This window comes from Haliotis asinina, chromosome 5 (genome assembly GCF_037392515.1).
Source record: "Haliotis asinina isolate JCU_RB_2024 chromosome 5, JCU_Hal_asi_v2, whole genome shotgun sequence".
NCBI lineage: Eukaryota > Metazoa > Mollusca > Gastropoda > Lepetellida > Haliotidae > Haliotis > Haliotis asinina.
Window position 1 is genome coordinate 13,710,166 of NC_090284.1, and position 21,593 is coordinate 13,731,758.

The following is a 21,593-nucleotide window of genomic DNA, read 5'->3' on the forward strand; positions in this document are numbered from 1 at the left end:
GTATAAAGTGCATATAAGGCTACTTTTGTATTATCACATATTCACTGGTATAAGCTAAAAGCTGTATCATCACAGTGTGATGCAATGTTGCATTACTGAAAGATCACAATGTGACATTATGATGCAGTACTGTACAGTGAAATAAGCTACTTTGATCGAATGAAACACATGACCACAGCTACAAGAAGAAAAGGTTGGATAATAGCACCATATCATAAAGAGTTTTGATTGTATGGAGTCCAACTGTGAGCGCAAGGTACTAACAGCTGTCAACACACAACCACATATCAACAAATGCACTGTCTAATCATGCAGGATAAATAGCACTAACACAGACAGATAAACAAAGACTTGACAACTGACAGAGATACTCCAATGTCGAAATTTCAGACATTTTTGGTAACACATGACAAGCTTGGTCTAAATATCTGACAAAATACTCCTCAACAGGACACACTGTCATGCCAATGTAGACAAAATAAAAACTGAATTTTAAATTGGCTTGAAAAAGTCTTGTCCCAACATTCATGAGGAAATCATGTTGATTCAGCATTCACAACACTAGAAATGCTTTGTTTTAGACCCCAAATTCACTTCAAAATGAGTGAGTAAGTGAGTAAGTTTTTACACCACTTTCAGCAATATTCAAGCAATATCAAAGTGGATGGGACCAGATATATGGGCTTCATACACAATGACCATGTTAACAATCGAACATGGGTCTCTGACATGACGCGTGAATGCTTCAACCAGTTGGCAACCACTCTACCGAGTTCACAATGCAATTCTAGTGTTGTAACTGACAAAAGACACTGTTGCACACTTAGTCTTCTAGTGCTTTGTGATACTAGTGCCATGCTCAATCACGAACATCTTCCAGTACAATGTGAGACTGGCATACTGGAGCAACTCCTTGTTCTGTCAATGTTGTAATACATATATCTATCTATACATAAAGTGCTGTGAGGGAAATAGGGAACAGCGTGAAGGACATAAGAACCATCGATAAATAATGTCAGAATTATACAGATGTTTATATCTTCTAATACACTCTACAATGTTTATATATTATTTGACTCTTTAAGGTTATTCTTGGGTGAGAATATTGATAACTTAGGAAAATATTCCATATTTGACGATGTTTTGTGGAATGTAAACAACATAAACCTAGAGGGTGCTACAAGAGGGTCAGGAAAGGGATCAAGTTCACCTCATCTTGATGGAATGAGTAATGGTTTACACTGTATAACATACTGGGTGCCATTATCCAAAACAACCTTAGTGCTACGACAGTCGTAAGTCTAAGATAAGGTATGAAGTTACGATCACCTTAGTCCTAAGATCACTCTGTACAACTGCACCCTGGATTGAATCTGTGTTTGTGAAGTGTTCTACCTTCAAGAAAGACAGGCTAGCTGTGTATCACTGCTGTAAGGTGACATCAGATGGAATATGTCGATGTGGTTATATCCGTTTCACACAAGTAAGTGTGATATAACAGTCTGCACACAGAGTAATGACTGAGTCGGGCATAGGAACATCTTGATCAACCATTTTGAACACTGCCAAGTAAATGAACTGAGAATGACTTAATGCTCTTCACAGAAAAGATTGTTTCAAATATGCAACCACAAACTTACCAAATGTTAACTGACCTTCATCGATAAGAGAAAGTGGTATAAGTGGAAAGATGTGTCTTATTTTAATCAGTTCCAAAACAAACCAATGGCTTAACTGGTCAGCAGAATTGCGAGTTCATGTCGCAGGAGACAGGTTAAAGAGGTAGACAGAATGGAAGAAATGAGATTCTAGCTCAACACAGCAATGGTTTGTAAGTGAGGATGAAAATCTGAAAATCACATCATCAGTATGAACAAGGAATTACATACATACAGTCAAACGTAACTGTCAAACACTGGTGTGTCAAACTATATAAATCATATTTGATTCCCCTGTATTCATTACTCACTGACTATGTCAGACCTGACCTAACACAAAGTATTACATGGATCCCATCAACTTTGACATAACTACATTTGACTGTATGTGGAGTTAGCATAATCTCTATAATGGAAGTTTGGTTGATAATGAAGAAATGGAGACTTGACTGTTGCACCATCCTAGGTTATCCAGAGTATTAGGTCTCCATTCTTTTGTAATAAATACCTTGGACCAATTTATAACCAAAGCGCATTCTGCAGCGAGTTGGCTTTTATGCCCCTCTTAGTAATATTGCAGCAATATCAACAGAGGGTACACCAGAAATGGACTTCACACATTGTACCAAGTGAGGATTCGAACCAGGGTCTTCAGCGTCACAAGCATTCCACTAGGCTACCTAGCCCACTGCCCCTATATTTTGAAGTGGACACATCTCAATATTTTATATACATATAGATCCTCTGTATTCTGTTCTCTGTATGAACTTATCCTTGAACGTATGAACCTAACCTAGTAATTTGAATGTCAGTTTGCAGTATCATGGTCCAGGGTATTATGACATATATAAATGAGACATAAGACTGGATAATCAAGGATGCAGTCACACAGGAAAGTTTCTTGTAAGTGTAGAATGCAAGCGAAATACAAACAATCATGTCCAATAGAACTAAGAAATATCAGTTATACTTGTAGATAACTTCTATGTGGTAATGGAAGTGAAGGCTATGTTGAATTGCTGCTACTTGAACAATATTCATGGACACATTATTTAAGTAGATTTCTGCATGGGAAACCTTCCCGCAACAATGAAAGACTTGCAAGCCAGGCCTGACATTATGCTACTGACCCACTCAATTTGACGACGAAGCAGGGTCAAAGGTAAGTCTGATATGACACCAAGAGGTGAGTGGTCTTGCAGATCACTGAATGATGTTTAATGCCAAAAGGTCGATCTTGCAGATCACAGGTATGACAGGAATAGGGACTGTTCATAAGTTATGGCTTGGGGGAGATGATGATTTTAATTTGGTACTTATGAGGTAGGGGGCAGTAATTTTGTACATATACGTATGGAATATACTTAAAAATTATCAGAAAGAAGAGGGTGGGAGGTATCACTCTGTACATCAATATTAACAAGGATCCTACACATTGTACATGCTTTTCCATAAAAATCATCATCACCCAACAGCCATAACTTATGAACGGTCCCTTAGACTGAAAGATCAGCAACAGTAAGGTACAGACGTACACTCTTTTTGATGGCTGACTTTATCACACGTAATGACAATGCACTTTGTGAAGTGAGCTAACGATAATCTTTGAGAAATTTTTGGTCGATGTCTGTCTCATCAATGACGTAGTGGACGGCTTTTAGCAACTAAGACTATACTAGACTACTACAGACAGACAACAATGTTGAATGAAGGATGACAGACCAGAGAAGAATGAAGGTTTTAGTATGTCATGGGTACAACCAAACTCAGCTCAAACCACACACATAATGTACAGACATATCTCGCTCAAGAAGTCATGCAAAAGATATCAATTAATAAAGGTTTATACAACCAAATATACTCAATCACAATAAATAATTACAATGAAAAAATACACCATACAAAATCAACTCATTTGACACATACAGATTAATGAGAGAGGACTTCTGCATACTGAATCACATCAGGAGATGTTTGGCCCAGACTTGTCCAGCTGGGCATTGGTCTGCAGTTGCTGGTTTTCACTGGGGCTTCTCAAAGTCTTCTGGAGGCACCTCAGACAACAACTAGTGACCGCTACACAACAGATCATTCACTGTTACCTTACGAACCCATCGCGCTACGGAACAACTGTTCACCAAAAGCTTATATCACAGAACTATTTCACAATGGTGCCTGTATACCTCCAGTCTTGAGTTATCTCCCTTGTGAGCTTCAAGGTCAAGGTGATGGGTGAGGTGGTCTGAATTTCCCACAACTTCAATAAACATGCACCAATTTACTAGCACTCACTAAAACAGGTTGACTTTCTGGTTGACAGAATGACTCTAGTAAGTACTACTTTATCTGCCAGCATTAACTTTGATCCTGTTTGAACTGTATCAGCTCCAGAGCTTTCACCATACAATGTCATAAACTGTTCACAGTCACAGATGTGCACAAGATGCCAAGGTATGAATGGCAAGGGGGTCCATGATAGATAGTCATGGTAACCAATGAAAGAGAAACACTGACACAAAGGCAGCACTCTGGCTATGTCAGATCACTGAGATACCCTTAGTTACCACACAAACACAGAACACATGAAGGTCGTAAATTGGGTCAGTACTGTTCACATATACTGATACACTAAAACAATGTCCATATATGTACTGAGCCTTCTGAGCACTAGTAACCTGTAGTACACTGTATGATCATTTAGAACACTGTATGATCACATATTACACTGTATGATCACGTATTACACTGCATTAACCTGCTAAACATAGTAACAGATGTAGGACAGTGCCATTGTATACTACTCAACACAGGTTAAAGAATATCCCCAAGTGGAAGGCTGTGTGGTACAATATCCACTGGCCACAAAATAACTATGGTCACAATCAGAATTCATTTGAACTTCTAGAAAATGAGAGTAAACAGTAACCAATAATCCTTGAGCTTGCAAGGCATTAACCATCCTCAAGAACAGTACGTTCTCTAGTAACTACAGTGCACTTTGTCCAACTTGGACTCTGTCTTTCTTGGACTGCTGTACAAACTGGACTGAACTTACAGTCCGAGCCCTCAGGCATGGATACAAGAAATTTGTGTGAAACTTGGACTGCTGTCTAATTTGGAATTTTTAGTCAGTCCTATGCCACTTTGAATTAGATAGTGCACTGTACACAATGAACATAGACTGATATACTGAACAGCAAAAGAAATGTAACTCGTTTTTTTTGTCAAGTTTTTAAACAGAGGACATAAATATGAACACTTATTAGGCATTTTTCAAAACCTGCATTTCATTTGCTCTTCAGTAGAGCATAACCAGACTCTGATTTGTGACAAAAATTATTACAAAATAAGGACAGCCAGGCCTAACGACATTGCTTTGGTGTGCTCTACACATGGTTTGGTATAATTATACAGATACTGTACAGCAACTGCAAGGTACATCAAACAGATTTAAACATCACATAGGCCATGTCTGTAGCACATCCGTTACAGCACGGAGCATAAATACAGACATGGTATGATACTTTTTTTGATGTACAGTTTCTTTAACTAGTTTTGAGTAGTATACTACCTTGGCAACAAGGTTTTACATGGCATAACATCAATGACCAGCACTACATAGTAGTGGCTGGATACAGAATATAACAACCACACATCTGTTTATCACAGCAACAGGCAATGAGATGAATGATCTGTGACAGTCATACTTAAAAGTAATATTTATCCTCAAAATATGTTGTCTTTCTCCCAAAAGATGAAAGAAAAAATTCAAGAAACACGACTTCTGGAAACGTCATAATGACCAAACAATATTTCTGACATTAAAACTTATAAATATCAAGGTTTACATCATGTCATATTTATATTGTGATGTTATGCCACATACATTGATAATTGACTGATATGACTGAATATAGTATAAAATCTATGTTAGGATCATTATTATGTTTTTAGGCCAGGGCCATAATTATGGACAAATACTGATAAAGAAAATAGAACCAGAAAAAGTTCATTTAAATGGAATTGATAGTTTTGAGCACTGACTGGCCACAAACAAGTTAAGATTCCAGTGAGTTGTGAATGGGTGATTCGACGTGATGTACAGCTTACAGGCTTTGTGATGACGATCATGATATGCATGACAAACATGTACAGCTGTGTAGCTTCTTCCATGTGACAATGGATAATAGTATGATGGCTGATGCACAAAGTAGAAGATGCTGCAGCTAGTGACAATGCTGGTTGGGGAATGTTAGAATTGCACCGATGATGGACATAGTGTACTGGTAACACCCCTAACTGCCCTTAAAGGCATCTGCCTAACAGTGGTAGAAGAGTCCATTTCAGGAATGTATGGGGGCAAAAGGGAAGGAGTAATGTGACTATATTCATCTGATGACAAGTCTTCACTTAGAATCTTATGGACTTACTATGCTAAGATTATTCTGGTTTACAAAAGTTTATAACTTAATAATTTGATTTGATAAGTATGGTGTGATATCTGAAGCATAGTCTGGATGTATCCTCAAACCAGCAACTTGAACAATTAATGCTATGACAATATGCTTGGAAATGATTGACTGATAGTACTACTGCTGTCGGTTGTGACAGGTAACAAAGCCACAGAAGGAAATGCTTGTTTGGAGTCTTGGACTCAACGAGATCTACATGATATGATAAGAAAGAAGAAACTAGGAGAAGCATGTGCTTCAAAATCTCTTTCACCATTATTGGGTTTTCATAATGCTTAATATGAGGTGGTGGCCAAACTACTCTTGATGAAATCTGAACCAGCGTTGCTGCCATATCAAGGCCCTCCTGTCTGTGTGATAAAGCTTAGTGTGATTTTTCCTACATGGTCCCCGCAGGTTGATGACAGTGACATTGTCCAGCCCTGACTTCTACTTTGTGCATGTCAGTTCACACAGAGGGAGAGTGAAGTACGAATGGAATGCTTTGTTACAGAGGCAGATGACTGACTGATGACAACAGCACAGTTTCAGTGACGACCACTGCTCACGATGAACGAACATGTCTACAGCACATATATATATATATGCAAAATACCAAAAAATAACAACATTCCGTTTGATGGACCCAATTAACAGTGAACCAAACTGCCATAAAGTCAAGAAGTACGTAAGGGACACGCTGTGTTTTAGTAAACCATGGGCAACCATAAGAGGCATAGACAAAACCTGTTAGGAAGTACATTTGTAATACATGTGGTATAAGAGTGTGAAGACTATTAGCTGTAGCAGCCCTACAACACACAGTGAGAGCCGATATCACAAACATCATCTTTTGGCAGTTCCTAGTCACTGGGCTGTCTAGATCTAGACGCATCCTACACTTGAGGTGTACTGGCTCTAGTTTGTCAGTCGGGCAGTCCACCTACGTGCTGAGGAGGCACTTGGTCCAATAGAAGTAATCGGCATTATCTGGTCACAGCAGCCCTCAGGCTGGTATCAGCATTCACAGCAGCAACAGCAGCAGCAGCAGCAGCAGCAGCAGCAGCAGCAGCACTCACGACCACTAACTTGAGCTTGGTTCTGCCAGTTTCTCCCAGTTCAAACCACAGTGAGAATCTGTAGGAGTGCTGAAGTCTGCTTCGTCAAAGTTAAACAGGTCTAACACTTCTTGTTGTGTCTTGGGAGTTAGGATAGGATCGGATGAGAATGATACTGGGGCATTGGTGCTGAGTGGAGTCAGCCCAGTGCTCGGGACAATAACATCCAGCCAATCTGAAACGTCTATCTGCATGTTGCTGTTGCCTTCATTGTCATTCAGTCCTAGGGACGCCAAGTCGGGCTCAGACCCGTGAGTGCTGCCTGTTTTTTGAGCACAACTAGTAGGCACACTGAGGAGACTGGCGTCACTATTGGTCAACCTGGTGTCCAGAGAGACCGGCGTTGGGTCTGTCAAATCCAGACCAGAGAAATTATGGTCACTTGTCCAATCCATTCCCCCTAATTCACCAGCAGACAACATTTCTGTGAGATCAAGCAGTTCTGTGTTAGTGTCTGCTGGGCAGGGTGGCAGAGGGGAAGTCACAACTACTGGGGCAACCAAATCTGGTGCTTCTTTCTTGATGTTCTTTATCACGGGAATCGGCACATCGTGTGCAGATCCCAAGGAGTTGACAGTCACAGTGCTTGTGGCAGTGTTTGTCATGATGGCATCTCCTTTAGAGAACATCAAGCCACTGGAGCTCTGCGCAGAGTTGACTGGGAGAGACGTAGAGGAAGATGATGATGTTACACTGGGCAGTGTCATGGCCTCTGTGGTCTTCGGTGTCGACAGGGGTTCTGTAGCTGCACTTGGAGGCAGGTCTGGAACAATCGAGACAATGACCGTGCAAATAATTAGAAATTCAACAATATTTGTAATGACTGACTGAAACCCCAGTTACTAACTTCAAGTGTCCTTCACACCAAAATACAATGTGCTAGTGAAGTGAACTTTACATGAGCAGTTTATGCCCCACCTTCTGCTATATTCCAACAATATCATGTCATTTAACACCAGAAATGGGCTGCGCACATTGTTTGCATGTGGGTGAGGTGAAGTGCCTTAGGTTAACGTCATACTTCAATTCATTTAGCTCATATGATGTGCATGTGTGTGTATGTGTGGCTGCTTGTACTAGCCCAGACTTAAGCTGGTTTAGCTCAATGAGATACCATACCGCAGTTAAGCATGAATACAACACTCAGACTCATTATACTGACTCCGAGCTGACCTGTACTTGTTGTACCCATTAATGCCGAGTACCAGGCAGGGGACAATAAGTGCCATTTTCAACGTCTTTTGAAATGACACGACTGGGGATCTGACCTGCAATCTTTTCACTCTTCAGGAAGGTGCACTAACAACTACACCATGGAGGCAGTCTACCACAAGGGGATTTGAACCCAGGTGTTCAGCATGATGAGCAGGCACTGTTGGGCCATCCCACAGTCCTTTAAGATCTCTTCTTCATATCTATTCCAAGCACATTTCTGCATCCTCTGAAAGCCTGCCATCAGCCTAAGCATAAGTTTATACCAGAGGACACCTACATGAACCTACCTCCATGCCTTATAAGAATCTCTAGAACATCGTCCATCATAGGACTCTTGTGTGACACTGTTGTCGGGTCAGGTGGGTTCGGAGACGATCCACGGTCAGACTGGGATATCGCAGCATTTGACTACAAAGAAGCAGATCGACTGATTGTTAAACTTTGATTCCTTCATACATTGTAAACCAAAAGTTACTGTGTTCTGTAATCTGATTGGTTGAAAAACATGATTAAATGGTATTAGATTCCCGGAAACTGAAAGACTATTCACGGCGTATTGACACGTAAACAATTGTTTTGTTGTGTCATCAACAGTGGTGACGTCATTCAAATCATATTGTGACGTAAAGTTAGAATGACGTCACAAATGAGCAACTCCAGATGCTACCATGAGAACCAGCTGAAACGGCCAGCTGATGACACTTCACTGCTGTGTCCGTATTCGATGTAAACGAGTGCAGACACTAAAACCCCTTTGGTTTACTTTTGTGTTCACAATGTCGATAAACATCATGTGTTGGCCAATTTCCGGGTGTTATTGAGTATTTGAAGCACGGGAATATTTCATTTGAAACCTCCGGCTGACGCTGTCGGTTCCAAATGCATTCCCGTGCTTCAAATACTCAATAACACCCGGAAATTGGCCGCCGGAGGTTTCAAATGAAATATTCCCGTGCTTCAAATACTCAATAACACCCGGAAATTGGCCAACACATGATGTTTATCTCCTAAAAAGAACCTTCCACTTACATGATATCATATGCAATACCACCTTGACATGGGTATACGTATACTTATAACATATTTTATATCTCGGTTATCTCAAAATCTTTGGTTAGAACTGGTTTTCATTAAAGAGGCAAGTAATGGGATCAGGTGGTCAGGCTTGCTCACTCGGTTGACATGTCATCATATCTTAATTGTGTAGATAAATGCTCATGCTGTTGATCACTTGGTTGTCTGGTCCAGACATAATTATTTATAGACCGTTGTCATAGAGCTCAGACATTGCTGACTGTGGCATTAAACAACAAACCAACCAACCAATCAGTAAATGTAGAAAACCTAAATCCTGGACAGTAAATGTCATCTATGTGAAAGAAACTCCAACCTGACTACATACCTGTGGTGGATTATGCATTTGTTTGATGGCGTCATCGTACTTGGGAGGCTCCTTCATGGGGACAGAGAAGAACGGGTTGGAGGCACTCCGTGTGATCACCTTCTGGCTATCCAGTGGAGAGCTGGGCAGGGAGTTGCGACCAGCAATGCTGAGGAATCAATACACAAACATAAAATAACATGACCTCAATACAGAAAAAACAAAATTACCTCTACAGGACCTAGAACTGCCAAGAACCCGATATCTGGCCCCAAGTCAGCAGCAAAAAATCGAAATAAATTTATATATTTTTACTCATGTGAAAACTAATACGTTACGATTTGGAAGAATTGACTGGTATTTCAGGATTAAAAAAAAAACAGGAAAAGTTTTAATGCCTAGTTGTATACTACTGCACTGAATGGTATCTCAACATAAAATCTTAAAATACCCCTTAATTTAAGAAAATAACAAATTCCAGATTTCAACAAAATACCAAATGTTTTTTCTATTGAACAACAAGCTAGGACGAGTATCATGGGAGTCCATGTAGTGCTCTTCTTGTATCTGAATCAATTCAAGGAGGCAATAAGATTTAAATACTGGTGTGATCTTAATTCCAAAGACGACTACACTGTTTAATAAAAGCTGTTTGATGACTAAATGATATCTAGAACCAGCTCGGAAATGGTGCAATCATTTCCTTGAAGCCCAGCAGAGAGCAAATGAACATTATTTTACAACACAATGGGCAATATTCCAGGTTATATCACAGTGACCTGTAAGTATTGACCTGGCAAACATGCCTTCTATGCGTTCAGGGAATTACACACAATCAGTTAGATCACACATTGTAACCATCAGATGGTCCTTAGTCATCTCATACAACACATATACTGAAGAGAATGCTTATCCAAAGGAACTCTTTTGCTAAAGAATACCCACAACGACTAGATACGTTAAAGGTCAAAAGTATAATCTGCACTTTGTGTCATATCACAATATGACTGCTCTATACGATTACACCCCTGGTACATGGTAGAATAAGTCACCAGAATTCCATGCTACTTACAAGAGATGGCTTAATGGGTCAGGTGGTCAGGCTAGGTTGAATGTTGGTTGACTATCAATCTTACTCTGACAATGTAGATCATCACTACTCCATAGCAAGAGACAAGTAATAATGTAATTGGTCAAGTAAGCTCAGTTCATGAAAGTATTATCTGCTGAAAATATGCTGAGATCTAAGAGTACATAGACTCAAAAACCTTTGGCACAGACTGCATTGTTATCTTTACACCAATCACTGGATGGTCTGATCCAGAATTATCTATATCTGGAGTACAGGATTAAACTACAAAGACACACACCCTGGTCAGTACACAATTCCTTTCAGAGATGACCACTCACCTTGTGTGAGTTACCCCATTAGGAGGCACAGCAGCACTAGATGATTTGACTGGAGACGCTGTGAAGATAAAGGGTTGCTGAACACAGGCAGGTGCAGTAGCAACAGATGTTTTGGGCTTACTCGTACCCATATTCAGACTTTCATTTAAAGAAGTCTTAAGGAAGTCCGGTATAACATGCTTCTTCTCAGCACTATTTGTAACTATGACAGCAGGAACAGCTTGATTGGTTGACGTCTGGATGGTCTGTGCATTCTGCAGCAGTTGAGCTGGAATATGAATGGGTTTGGCTGCAGTAGTCTGCAACTGAGGAGGCTTGTTGTTGCCAGCTATGCTGATCTGTATGGTGTTCATCATCGGTGTTGCAGCAGTAGACTGTACCACGGACTGTTGCAGCAGCTGCTGATTTTGATGTTGGAGATGAGCCTGTTGCAGCTGTTGAAGCTGGAGTCGGATCTGTGACTCCTGCAGCTGCCTCTGCAGCTCCTCTATGTGCTTCTGTTGCTGTCTCAGGATGTCCTCCTGGGTCACCTGCTGCTGAGACTGAGACGGGCACTGTGCCTGCTGTATCTGCTGCAGCTGTTGAAGCTGTTGCAGTTGCTGAAGCTGTACTTGGGTTTTCTGCAACTGTTGAAGCTGTGCCTGTTGGATCTGCATTTGAACTGTAGGACTGAGAGTGGTAATAGTGTTAATACTCTGACCGGATTCACCTGGTGCCTGGTCAACATCCATTGCAACCTCAGTGGACATTGCTGACACCACTGATGGTGGTCGAGACTGGTGGTCCACAGACATAGGTACTGAATTATGATTGGAGCTGTGCTGACTTTTTAACTGGCTTAATGTCACACCAGCACTGGACACTTCCATTGAATCAGGAGACAGCGGAGTCAGGACACTTTCCATCATTAATGGTGAGGTCGGTGGAGAGTTGTTAATACTAGTTTCTTCATTGGATGTTACTGACTGGACACTCAGAATGGCATTCACAGTCTGTATGGGTGGTGGAGAAACCACATTTGTGTCCTGAGGAGTTGGACTCTGAAGGGATATTGTCACAGTTGGTTTTGGTGAATTGGCTGGACTTACTGCTACTGGAGCAGGTGAGACAGCCACTGGAGCGACTTCTGTGTATGGTTTTAACCTCTCAATGAGCTGTGGTTTAGAACCAGACACAGGCAAGTTCCTCTTCTTCAGCTCTGCTTTTAAGTCAGCAACCTTTAACTCTTCTAGGTTTCCTGTCAGTTTAGGATGGGAGGCAGCCACAGCATTGATGGCAGCTGATTTACTGCTTGAATGTCTATTTGGAGGAGGATGGGATTGCACAACCGGTGATGGTGGTTGTGGGGAAGCTTGTTGTTGAATGATTTCTTGTTTAATCTGTGGCTGTTGTGGCTGTTGTGTTTGGAGGGCAGTAGGAGCATGGATGACAGCTTGAGTTGTCTCTGTCTTGGGAACAGTGGACACCATCGGTGCTGTGACTACCATGCTGTTTGGGGGATTGCCTTGAGGCTGGAGTCCTACAGAGGCAGGAGGGAGCTGCCCTTCACCAAGCTTCTGTGATGGCAGGAGGAATGGCAGGTTCTTCTGCTGGAACTCAAGCTGCCATTGAAGGAACAGCTGCTGCTGCTGCAGCATGACGTGGTAAGGAGTTTCATTGTTGTTGTTCTGTTGCGAACTCTGTTGGTTCTTAACAACGTTCGGTGGACCCTTGTATTCATGGAATTTGATAACTTTAGCTTTAGGTGCAGTCTTTGGCTTGGATTTCTTTGGTCTTGATTTATTGTTGCCATTGCTGCTGGAATTCCCATTTTTGGGTGATGTAACTGGGTGGCTGCTCAACACACTAGATGAAACCTTGGTGATGATAGGTGGTGGTGGCGGACTCTTCTGCATGGAGACCGGGAGTTCAGGAGGGGGAGGGGGCATGGAATTGGGACTGCTGATGTCCGAGAAGCTGGAGTCATCCTGAGGGGGCGATGGTGCTCCATCACTGATGCTCTCTTCGTCAAACAGGAAGTGCTGGGGTTGCATGAGGATATCCTCATTCTCCCGTGTCTTATTGAAGGCAATTGATCCATCTGTAATATGATAATAAATGTGAGTATAAAACGTTCAACACATACACAGCTATACAATATATGCAAGTGGTTATGATGAAATATACATTAGTATATGATGAATACAGACACTGTTACAAATTTCTTTAAAATCATACACAGAAGAACAAATTTTCGTCCTAGGCTGATCTGAAGAGTGTGACATACTAAATCTGTCTAAATAGAAATAGAACACCTGATGTTACTCATAAAGAGGGCATGGTATGATAGTAAACTCCACATAATGAGCTAAAATTGCAATCTAATAAATACAAACAGGTATTTCAATTATGCAGCCATGATAAGACAAGTGGCTGCCAGGAATTTGGCATGTAGCCAATTGCTATTTCAACGACAGTAAAATTATTTATTCTTTCATGTTCTTAGCCTTTTGAAATTATACTAAATTTGAAGAAAACTGAACTATTCTACATAAAATGTAAATATTTCGGTACTGAGTGTTGAAAGAAGAAATATCTAGTCTTGTGTCGGCCTGTAAGAATGCAGTTACCTGGTTCATTCTGACAAAACATTAAACTGGTGTGGCAGGAAAGATAAGATTATCTTTACAACTCTGATAACAGGCACCAACAAAATTCAGAGATAGTTAGCAGTTTTTCCTTGTCATAGCTAGCAGTGCATAAACATCAAGCCTATCTCTTCCAAAATTGAAAAGATGATCTGCTCATTAACAACCTCTGCAGTAAGTCTAGCCATTATATCAGAGACCTGCTGATAACCCTACCACTGGTGTTGGTATGTAGAGCAACAAGTTGAGTGCGCAGATGTGTTCTAATGCAGAAGCTGAATAAACTCCTTCAGTTGACTCTAAACAAAATCCAACGACACTTGGTAACGAAATACATCTTATCTAGAAATGCCTCTACCTATCGGTTCCTTGTTTTTCATCACATGGGATGTCACTTCAACAGTCACAACTCACTAGAGTGATGGTAAGTGGTGGTGAGTATCCTTGGCTTGAATTAATGGTGGTCCCAATACATGACATGGATAAATGGAAGCCTCATGACAACAAGATGCTGACTGCAGATTACAACAAAATAGACATCCTTAAATTCACTGTATCTGGCATGAAAACCTGCCTGATAATTTTAACTATCTGCAGCTGACAGGTTCCCTATCTGGAATGTGTTGCCTTCAAAGCTCTCACGTGCTCAGGTTCCCTATCCTACAGTACCTAACCCAAAGTCAAAGTACCCAATCCTGTTGTGTTGCCTTCAGCCCTTCTGAAGTACCTTACCCTAATATGTGGCATTGAGCAGCTCAGCTAATGTCCTAGTCCCCCTATTCTGCTTAGTGTTGTCTTCAGCCCTTCTGACATGTCCAATGTTCCCAACCCTGCCATGTTGCCTACAGTAGCTCAACTAATGTCCTACACCCCCAATTCTACCTTGTGTTGTCTACAGCCCTTGTAACATTTCCCAGATTTCCAATTCGGCAATATATTGCCTCAAGCCCTTCAGACATGTCCAAAGTTCCCTCTCCTGCCATGTAGCATACAGCTTTGCCATTAAGGTCCAGATTGTCGATCCTGCCCTGTTGCCTCTTCACCCCTTGGCATGTCCCGATTTCCTGCCTTATTGATATGTCTACAGCTCATAGCAAGCACACCAGTCACCTTCATGCATCAACAGACACAACCTAACATACATACCATGATAAAACCCATCTCTGTTTTGATAACATGCTATTTTCTGACACTGCTTTCAACAGTATCATCACAGCTCGGCACCATTTACAAACACATTTTTCTGTGGGCTGATACGTTTTGTTCAAAATAAACTAAATTCCCCTTTGCATCAAACCATTATACACATCATTTGATGTATAATTACACAAATAAACAGCCTATATCTCAGAGGTATGACAAGTGTGTGTGTTCATTATTATTCCCTGATTTACAACATGAGTCATCAACAACAAACACGTAAGAAGTACCGAACCCAGGGTTAGAAACAGTTGGAGATGAATACACAGACTCAGGTAACACACAGAATTACACATCCCCATTCCAACCAAGTGCAGAAACATTTGCCCAATCGGGCAGAGGCACACCATCGTTATCCACCATTAGGTGTCTACTGAGCAATTATCCGCCATAGCACCTGTGGGATACCATCTCCTGTTTTCCTTGTTCCCAAATGGCCTGTGTGACCCTCAACATGGATGAGCCCATCCAGTCTGATAAAGCTACTTATCTGTACTTGAATAAATAATCCTTTAACTAGAACTCACATAAACTGGATCTGGTTGCCTATTGTTGTTTTTTAATGGCACCTGCTATTCCTGTTGTGTTCTTTTGCACTTTATAAAGTGGAAATGTCAGCAACACATTATAGGTAAATGTTACCGCATCCTACAGTTTGTGTCAGAATCTGGAAATTGTAGACATTCGCTGAAGGGGTTACAAAACAAATCTAATGCAGATAATAAAGTCTGAAAACATCTGCAAAAATAGGAATATTTTTGTCCTGGTGGCAAAGTGCTGCAATATTGTACTTCTACATTTGAAGGTCACACGCAAGACAAATAATGAACAGTTCATGATAGAACAGAATATATAGACCTAATAGAATTGTAAAACATTTAACCTAATGCAACCTACACTTAATCTTCAGAAAAATCATCAACAATCTTGTTCTATGAAGATGTGTAAACTGCAGTTTCACTGGTTGAAGAATGAAACAAGATAATCAAAGGCAGCGCCCAATCAGAACCCTGACATTCAGGGCCTCGTTTCACAAAGCAATCACAGTGACATGACTGTCGTACTGCCCATACTGTAACACAGACTTACAACAGTCATAGTGCTACTATAGCTTTGTGAAATAAGGCCCTGGATAGCACTTACTCCCACCAATGTAATGAGCAAAGCAAGCCAACAAATGAACACCAAAATGCACACCACCACTTTCCTCATGTGTGACTGCATGTCCGTGCACTGCCTCAAGTTGTAATGTAAACCTTTACACCTGGGCCAACACTTACTGAAAACAACTTTTTCATCAACAGGAATCACAAAGCCAAATTTTGGAAAACTGACCATGAAATCAGCTATCAAGATGAGTAAACATAAAAGAATTATTTCGGGAAGGTTTCCGTCACGTTCAACTGCATAACCACGTATGTGGTATTTGTCAGAAACATGTGCTATAAGTTATGCAAGCTTGGAGCCTAGATTGTGGTACCTTTAATGGCTTCCACAAGCTCATCGCTTGTTTTCAATATGTTCCCTTCTACCAGTTCCAATGGCCCTGGTCGATTGGCAAGTTTGGTGTTGAGGCCATCAGTCAGACGAGCTTTTTTAAGCAATCTCTGTCTCTCATGCAACGATGGGTCAATTTTAGTGTCTGGAAAATAAGGAATCCAGTTAGTATAATACCACACATGAAAACCAAATTGGAGAAAACATTCAAATTTCATTTTTCAAACAGAATTTGAAAAATAGAAAATAATGCATTTCTCACATAGTTAACAGTTACTGGTTAATACAAAGTTAGTGAGTGCAAAAAAGTTGGCAAACATTTGTTTTAATTTTTTGACAAGCTGTTAGAAATTGTTCTGCCTGAAAATATGTTAATGAATGCCATCTAATACTGGCAGCAGTGCTTACTATTTGGTTTTCACTGGAGTTGAAATGTTAATATAAAAATACATGCAAACAAGCACTCATGAATACTTTACTTTGTTAAAAAAAATATTTTTCATATTCATTTCAGCCATGCTTGAAAGAATTCACATACTGCACAGGGCAATGTTCTACAAAGCAATCTTAGTGCTAAGACAATCATAACTCATTAAGTTGATCATAAGATAGGTTTGTGGAACAGGCACCAAAAAGTAATCTTAACATAAATATGGCTGAGTATGGTTCTACACAGCTTTTGGCAATATCCCAGCCATATCATGGCATAAAATATGGGCGTCACAAACTATACTCATGTGGGGAATTGAACCCAGGCCTTTAACAAGATAACACTTTAACTACTTGGCTACCCAACGCCTGCCAACTCATGACAACTGTACCACTAAGACTGCTTTGAGAAATGTGGGCTAAAGCTGTTCATTAAAAATGTCAGAGGCCAATGCAATTTGAAGAAAACTGTATCATCGTCAAAGAATTGAAATGACAGGACATTAGAACTTTATAAAGATATTACTTCTGCATGACAAGCAATAATAAGGGCTTAATTAAACAGAAAGCCAATTTCAAACTATCATATATCCCACACAAGAAAAAAATATCATGCAGTAAAAACACAGAGTTAATATACAGCCTTGGAAACAATGTGTTTATGTCAAGACATCATGCACACATTCCTTGTTTTGGTGTTTTCTTGGCCAATATGCCAAAGATACAAGAGGCAAAAACTGATATTTAAAGAAATACACTTTGTTGTCCAGACTTGCTTTGAATTTTTTTGTTTTTTCCTCAAAAAAAACCCTAACAAAACCCAATAAATGTATACCACTTTCATCACATGCTTAGTCGTGCAGAATTAGAAAGAGGAGTTTGCCTTTTAGGTCATGACTGGCAAATAACAAGCAATATTACTCTGAGAACTGCAGTAAGACTTAGGACTTTCAGCATGGCAAGTGAAAAGATCCACCAATAGGCTGTCTCACCAAATTTTGCTGACTAATCAAGACATACTGGGGTGAATTGATACACTAAGGTATAATCTGTGTCATACATGAATTCTGAATACTTTCAAAATTTAACTTTGAACATTTTCGGTACATTGATTCGCGCTTTCAAAGTAAGACATATTCATCCCATACAGTTTTGTAACTGTGTACCACAATACAAGTCCTGCAACACAGTATTGTTATAACGCTACATGTCTCTAGCCAATTTCTTCATCTATCCACAATGAGGAAGCAACAAACTGAGACAGCAAGGATGGGTTTGACCAACACTACCCTCTTATAAGCATGTATTCAAGTACAACCATCACAACAGAACTGACTCTGAGGATAGAGTTGTCTGCCCACAGACAGAAGGGTCAGTGGTTTAAGGTCATGTCAAGACTTGCTGTTAACACTTGCTGTTACTCTGCTTGACATTCAGGATTATGGGGACTAAACCTGCTCTGGACGATGTTCAGCATAATGTGTCTCAATGAGTTAGGTAGCCTACATCAGACCGCAGCATGGTGTCTCAATGACCTAGCATTAAAAGATCAATGTCTGGACCAGCAAAAGCAGCTACACAAGCATGCAAGTCGTATGTGAGTGAGACTATCTTGAATATGACTTAAAAACCCATCATATCACCCACTTAACCTGTAATCACAATTATTACACTGTGACTAGCCTAAACATCTGCTATTGTAGGGCTACAATCAAACTAACATTCCAGCTAATGTAAGTACATGTTAATGTATAATTATAGCAATAACGATAGGAAATAACCATACCAAGTGCATCGTAACATAAAACCATAACCAGGCTCAACATTTTGACTATCATAAGTATATGTTAATGATTGCCTTCAATAAGTCTTAACATTCAGTGATGTAAGTATAAGTTAATGTAAGGCTATAATCAATCTTAACATACCGACTATTGTAAGTACTTACTAATGTATGGTTTTAATCAGTCTTCACAATCAGTGATGTAACCATAAGTGATGTAAGGTTTTAATCAAGCTTAACATTACAGCTATCGTAAGTATAAGCTAACGTAAGGCCATATCTTAACATTCCAAATATTGAAAGCATATTCCAAAATTTGAGAAAAGTCATTTGCTTAGCATCACAGGTGTCATATATAAAATTATAGGCATGTTCCAACCATATTAAGCGCAGGTAAAGACATGAATATAATCAGTGTTTTAGAAACTTGACTGTTGTAAGTATTTGTTGAAGTTGAAGCATAATCACAGCAGTATTGTAACATTGCTGTTATCAGCATAGGACAAACTGCATGAAGAGTGTCTCAAAGCATGAGAGTATCAACAGTGTTGGGACAATCAGATGTCAAAGTATATCATGAGAAAAGTTTTAATGGCAAGATTGCTTTTGTAAATCAGGTCTATGACAAAATCTTTTAAAATATATCTGGTCCATGAGGAATTGCATTTACTTGTAATACACACGCAACATTCCTTCAAATTGGGATAAACATCAAATCTGGATAAAGGCTAAAGAAGTATGATATAAACATATGATGAAGACTGAACCCACCTTCTAGAATGTGTTGTTGGACAAGCGACTGTCGGTCAGGGCGAGACTGGATTTTGTGTTTCAATAGGTCTCCAGTCTGAAAACAACAGTTGCGAAAACATTAGTTCATACACTTCAACATATATCAGCTTAAAACACAACAATTTTGAAAACAACTGAGAATTATTATAATAACTCTTGGCTTTCAATTAATGTAAACTAAATATACCTTTCCAAAAAAGTTGGGGATATACAATTTTGCCAGCATAACACATATGCCAATACATATGAGAAAAAATAATATATATACATATCCATACAGATATAACATTTCCCTTAATTTCTCTCCATCATGCTTCCTCCTTCTTAATTTGCATTTCTTCAATCTTGCCAATCCTACATTTCCTACTTTTTTAAAAATGGTATATCTTAAGAAAGATGCCCGAGTACATTAAAGAAAAGTCAGAGCAGATGCTGTTCAAGCTGAAGTCTTCCTCACACACCCTGAACCACATTATTTTCCCGTCTGCAGAGGACTTTCTGCAATGTTAAAGCCAAAAATGAAACAAGTCTAAATTTCTTCAGGTTCAACAACCACAACCACCCATCTCAGTAGGGCACCTACTCTATTAAAAAGGAATGGCTTGTTTCTATCAATGTTATATGTATTGGTAGACTGGCGCGAGTCTATACACCCTGGAGAGAGCAGTCTTACACATGCAGTGTTCTGCCACCCACTGGGACATAGGGAGATAGTATGTGTGCCAACAACCTGGAACTAATTACACAGATAAAGCTGACACTTAATTAGTGATAACTGGTTTGATGTTGTTTACATTCAATCATTATAGATTCTATACTTGTCCCCTGTCTGCTGTGCTTGACATCCTTGATGGAAGTCACCAGACAAAACAAAGTGCAAGATTACTGTTGTGTTATTTTTGTGTTGTATGGTAGCCACATATTTCTCTTTGCATTTTAGCAGTGTTTAAAAACCATGGCCTTGTACCTATGGCTTTACCAATTTCAATTTCATCTCCCTCCTCCATTTCAACCTCTCCATTCTACAACGTCCTATCCACATCACACCCAATCCTATATCACTCATATAACACTGCCTACATTAACACCGCATAAGTGAGTTAAGTTGTTCGCTGCTTTTAGCAATACTCTTTGACAGCACATCCAGACCACCCATTCCTTCAACCAGCAAAGACCGACACCTGGGGACAGCGATACAGGCTATACTCTGATAGCACATCCAGCCCACTCATTGCTTCAACCAGCAAAGACCTACACCTGGGGACAGCAATACAGGCTATACTCTAATAGTACATCCAGCCCACTCATTGCTTCAACCAGCAAAGACCTACACCTGGGGACAGCAATACAGGCTATACTCTAATAGTACATCCAGCCGGCCCATTGCTTCAACCAGCAAAGACCTGGGCACAGCGGTACAGGCTATACTCTGATAGCACATTCAGCCCAGCCATTGCTGCAACCAGTAATTTTGCGCATTGTTACACCTGAGGACAGGGATACAAGCTCTCCTCCAACAGTATTTCCACCACCACTACTGCAACCAGTAGAGACGCACAGTTGTTCCACCTGGGAGGCAAAGGTACCAGACCCTCTCTGCTACACTGGCAAACCATGACTCTGCCTGCTTGCTTGGCCTCAGGGAGCTCAAACAGTTGGTCCTGTATTGGTATCTGTATTCGACTTCTGTCAGTCACAGAACATTTAGCCGGTTTGAGAAATTAACCCTGATAGCAACATGGCATCAGCTGCTTCAGGTTTAGGCGTGATGTAACCTTATAGACAAATACATCGCTGTAGAGCAGGGGGAGAGTGAGACATCCCTTGGGGCAAGTCCCATCCAATCTCACCAGTACTGCAACACTCATTCCAGATGAGATGCTACTCACTGGACTCCAATGGGATTTATCGTGCATGCTTCACAAAACCATGTTAGCCATGTCAAGCATAGGAACACTTCAAACCCACATGGGTTCAACATTAACCAGTTTAAAATCTTCTTCAGGTGTGTAGCTCTATTCAAGAGATAAAT

At 40.2% G+C, this 21,593-nt stretch overlaps 1 protein-coding gene across 3 annotated transcripts in view; it reads right to left on the reverse strand.

The window, feature by feature from the left end:
- Positions 1–4,873: 4,873 nt before the first annotated feature.
- The window catches only part of LOC137283386 (myocardin-related transcription factor B-like), an 87,956-nt gene continuing 71,236 nt past the window's right edge, over positions 4,874–21,593 (reverse strand). For 2 of the 3 annotated variants that reach the window (XM_067814847.1, XM_067814846.1), the window contains 6 exons: positions 19,541–19,616; positions 16,541–16,702; positions 11,234–13,313; positions 9,845–9,992; positions 8,730–8,850; positions 4,874–7,990 (listed from right to left, as the gene is read on the reverse strand). In XM_067814847.1, the coding sequence (XP_067670948.1) occupies positions 7,194–7,990; positions 8,730–8,850; positions 9,845–9,992; positions 11,234–13,313; positions 16,541–16,702; positions 19,541–19,616 (3,384 nt within the window). In that variant the 3' untranslated portion in view covers positions 4,874–7,193. The remainder of the gene's footprint in view (positions 7,991–8,729; positions 8,851–9,844; positions 9,993–11,233; positions 13,314–16,540; positions 16,703–19,540; positions 19,617–21,593) is intronic. The other variant, XM_067814848.1, reaches the window with a different exon arrangement.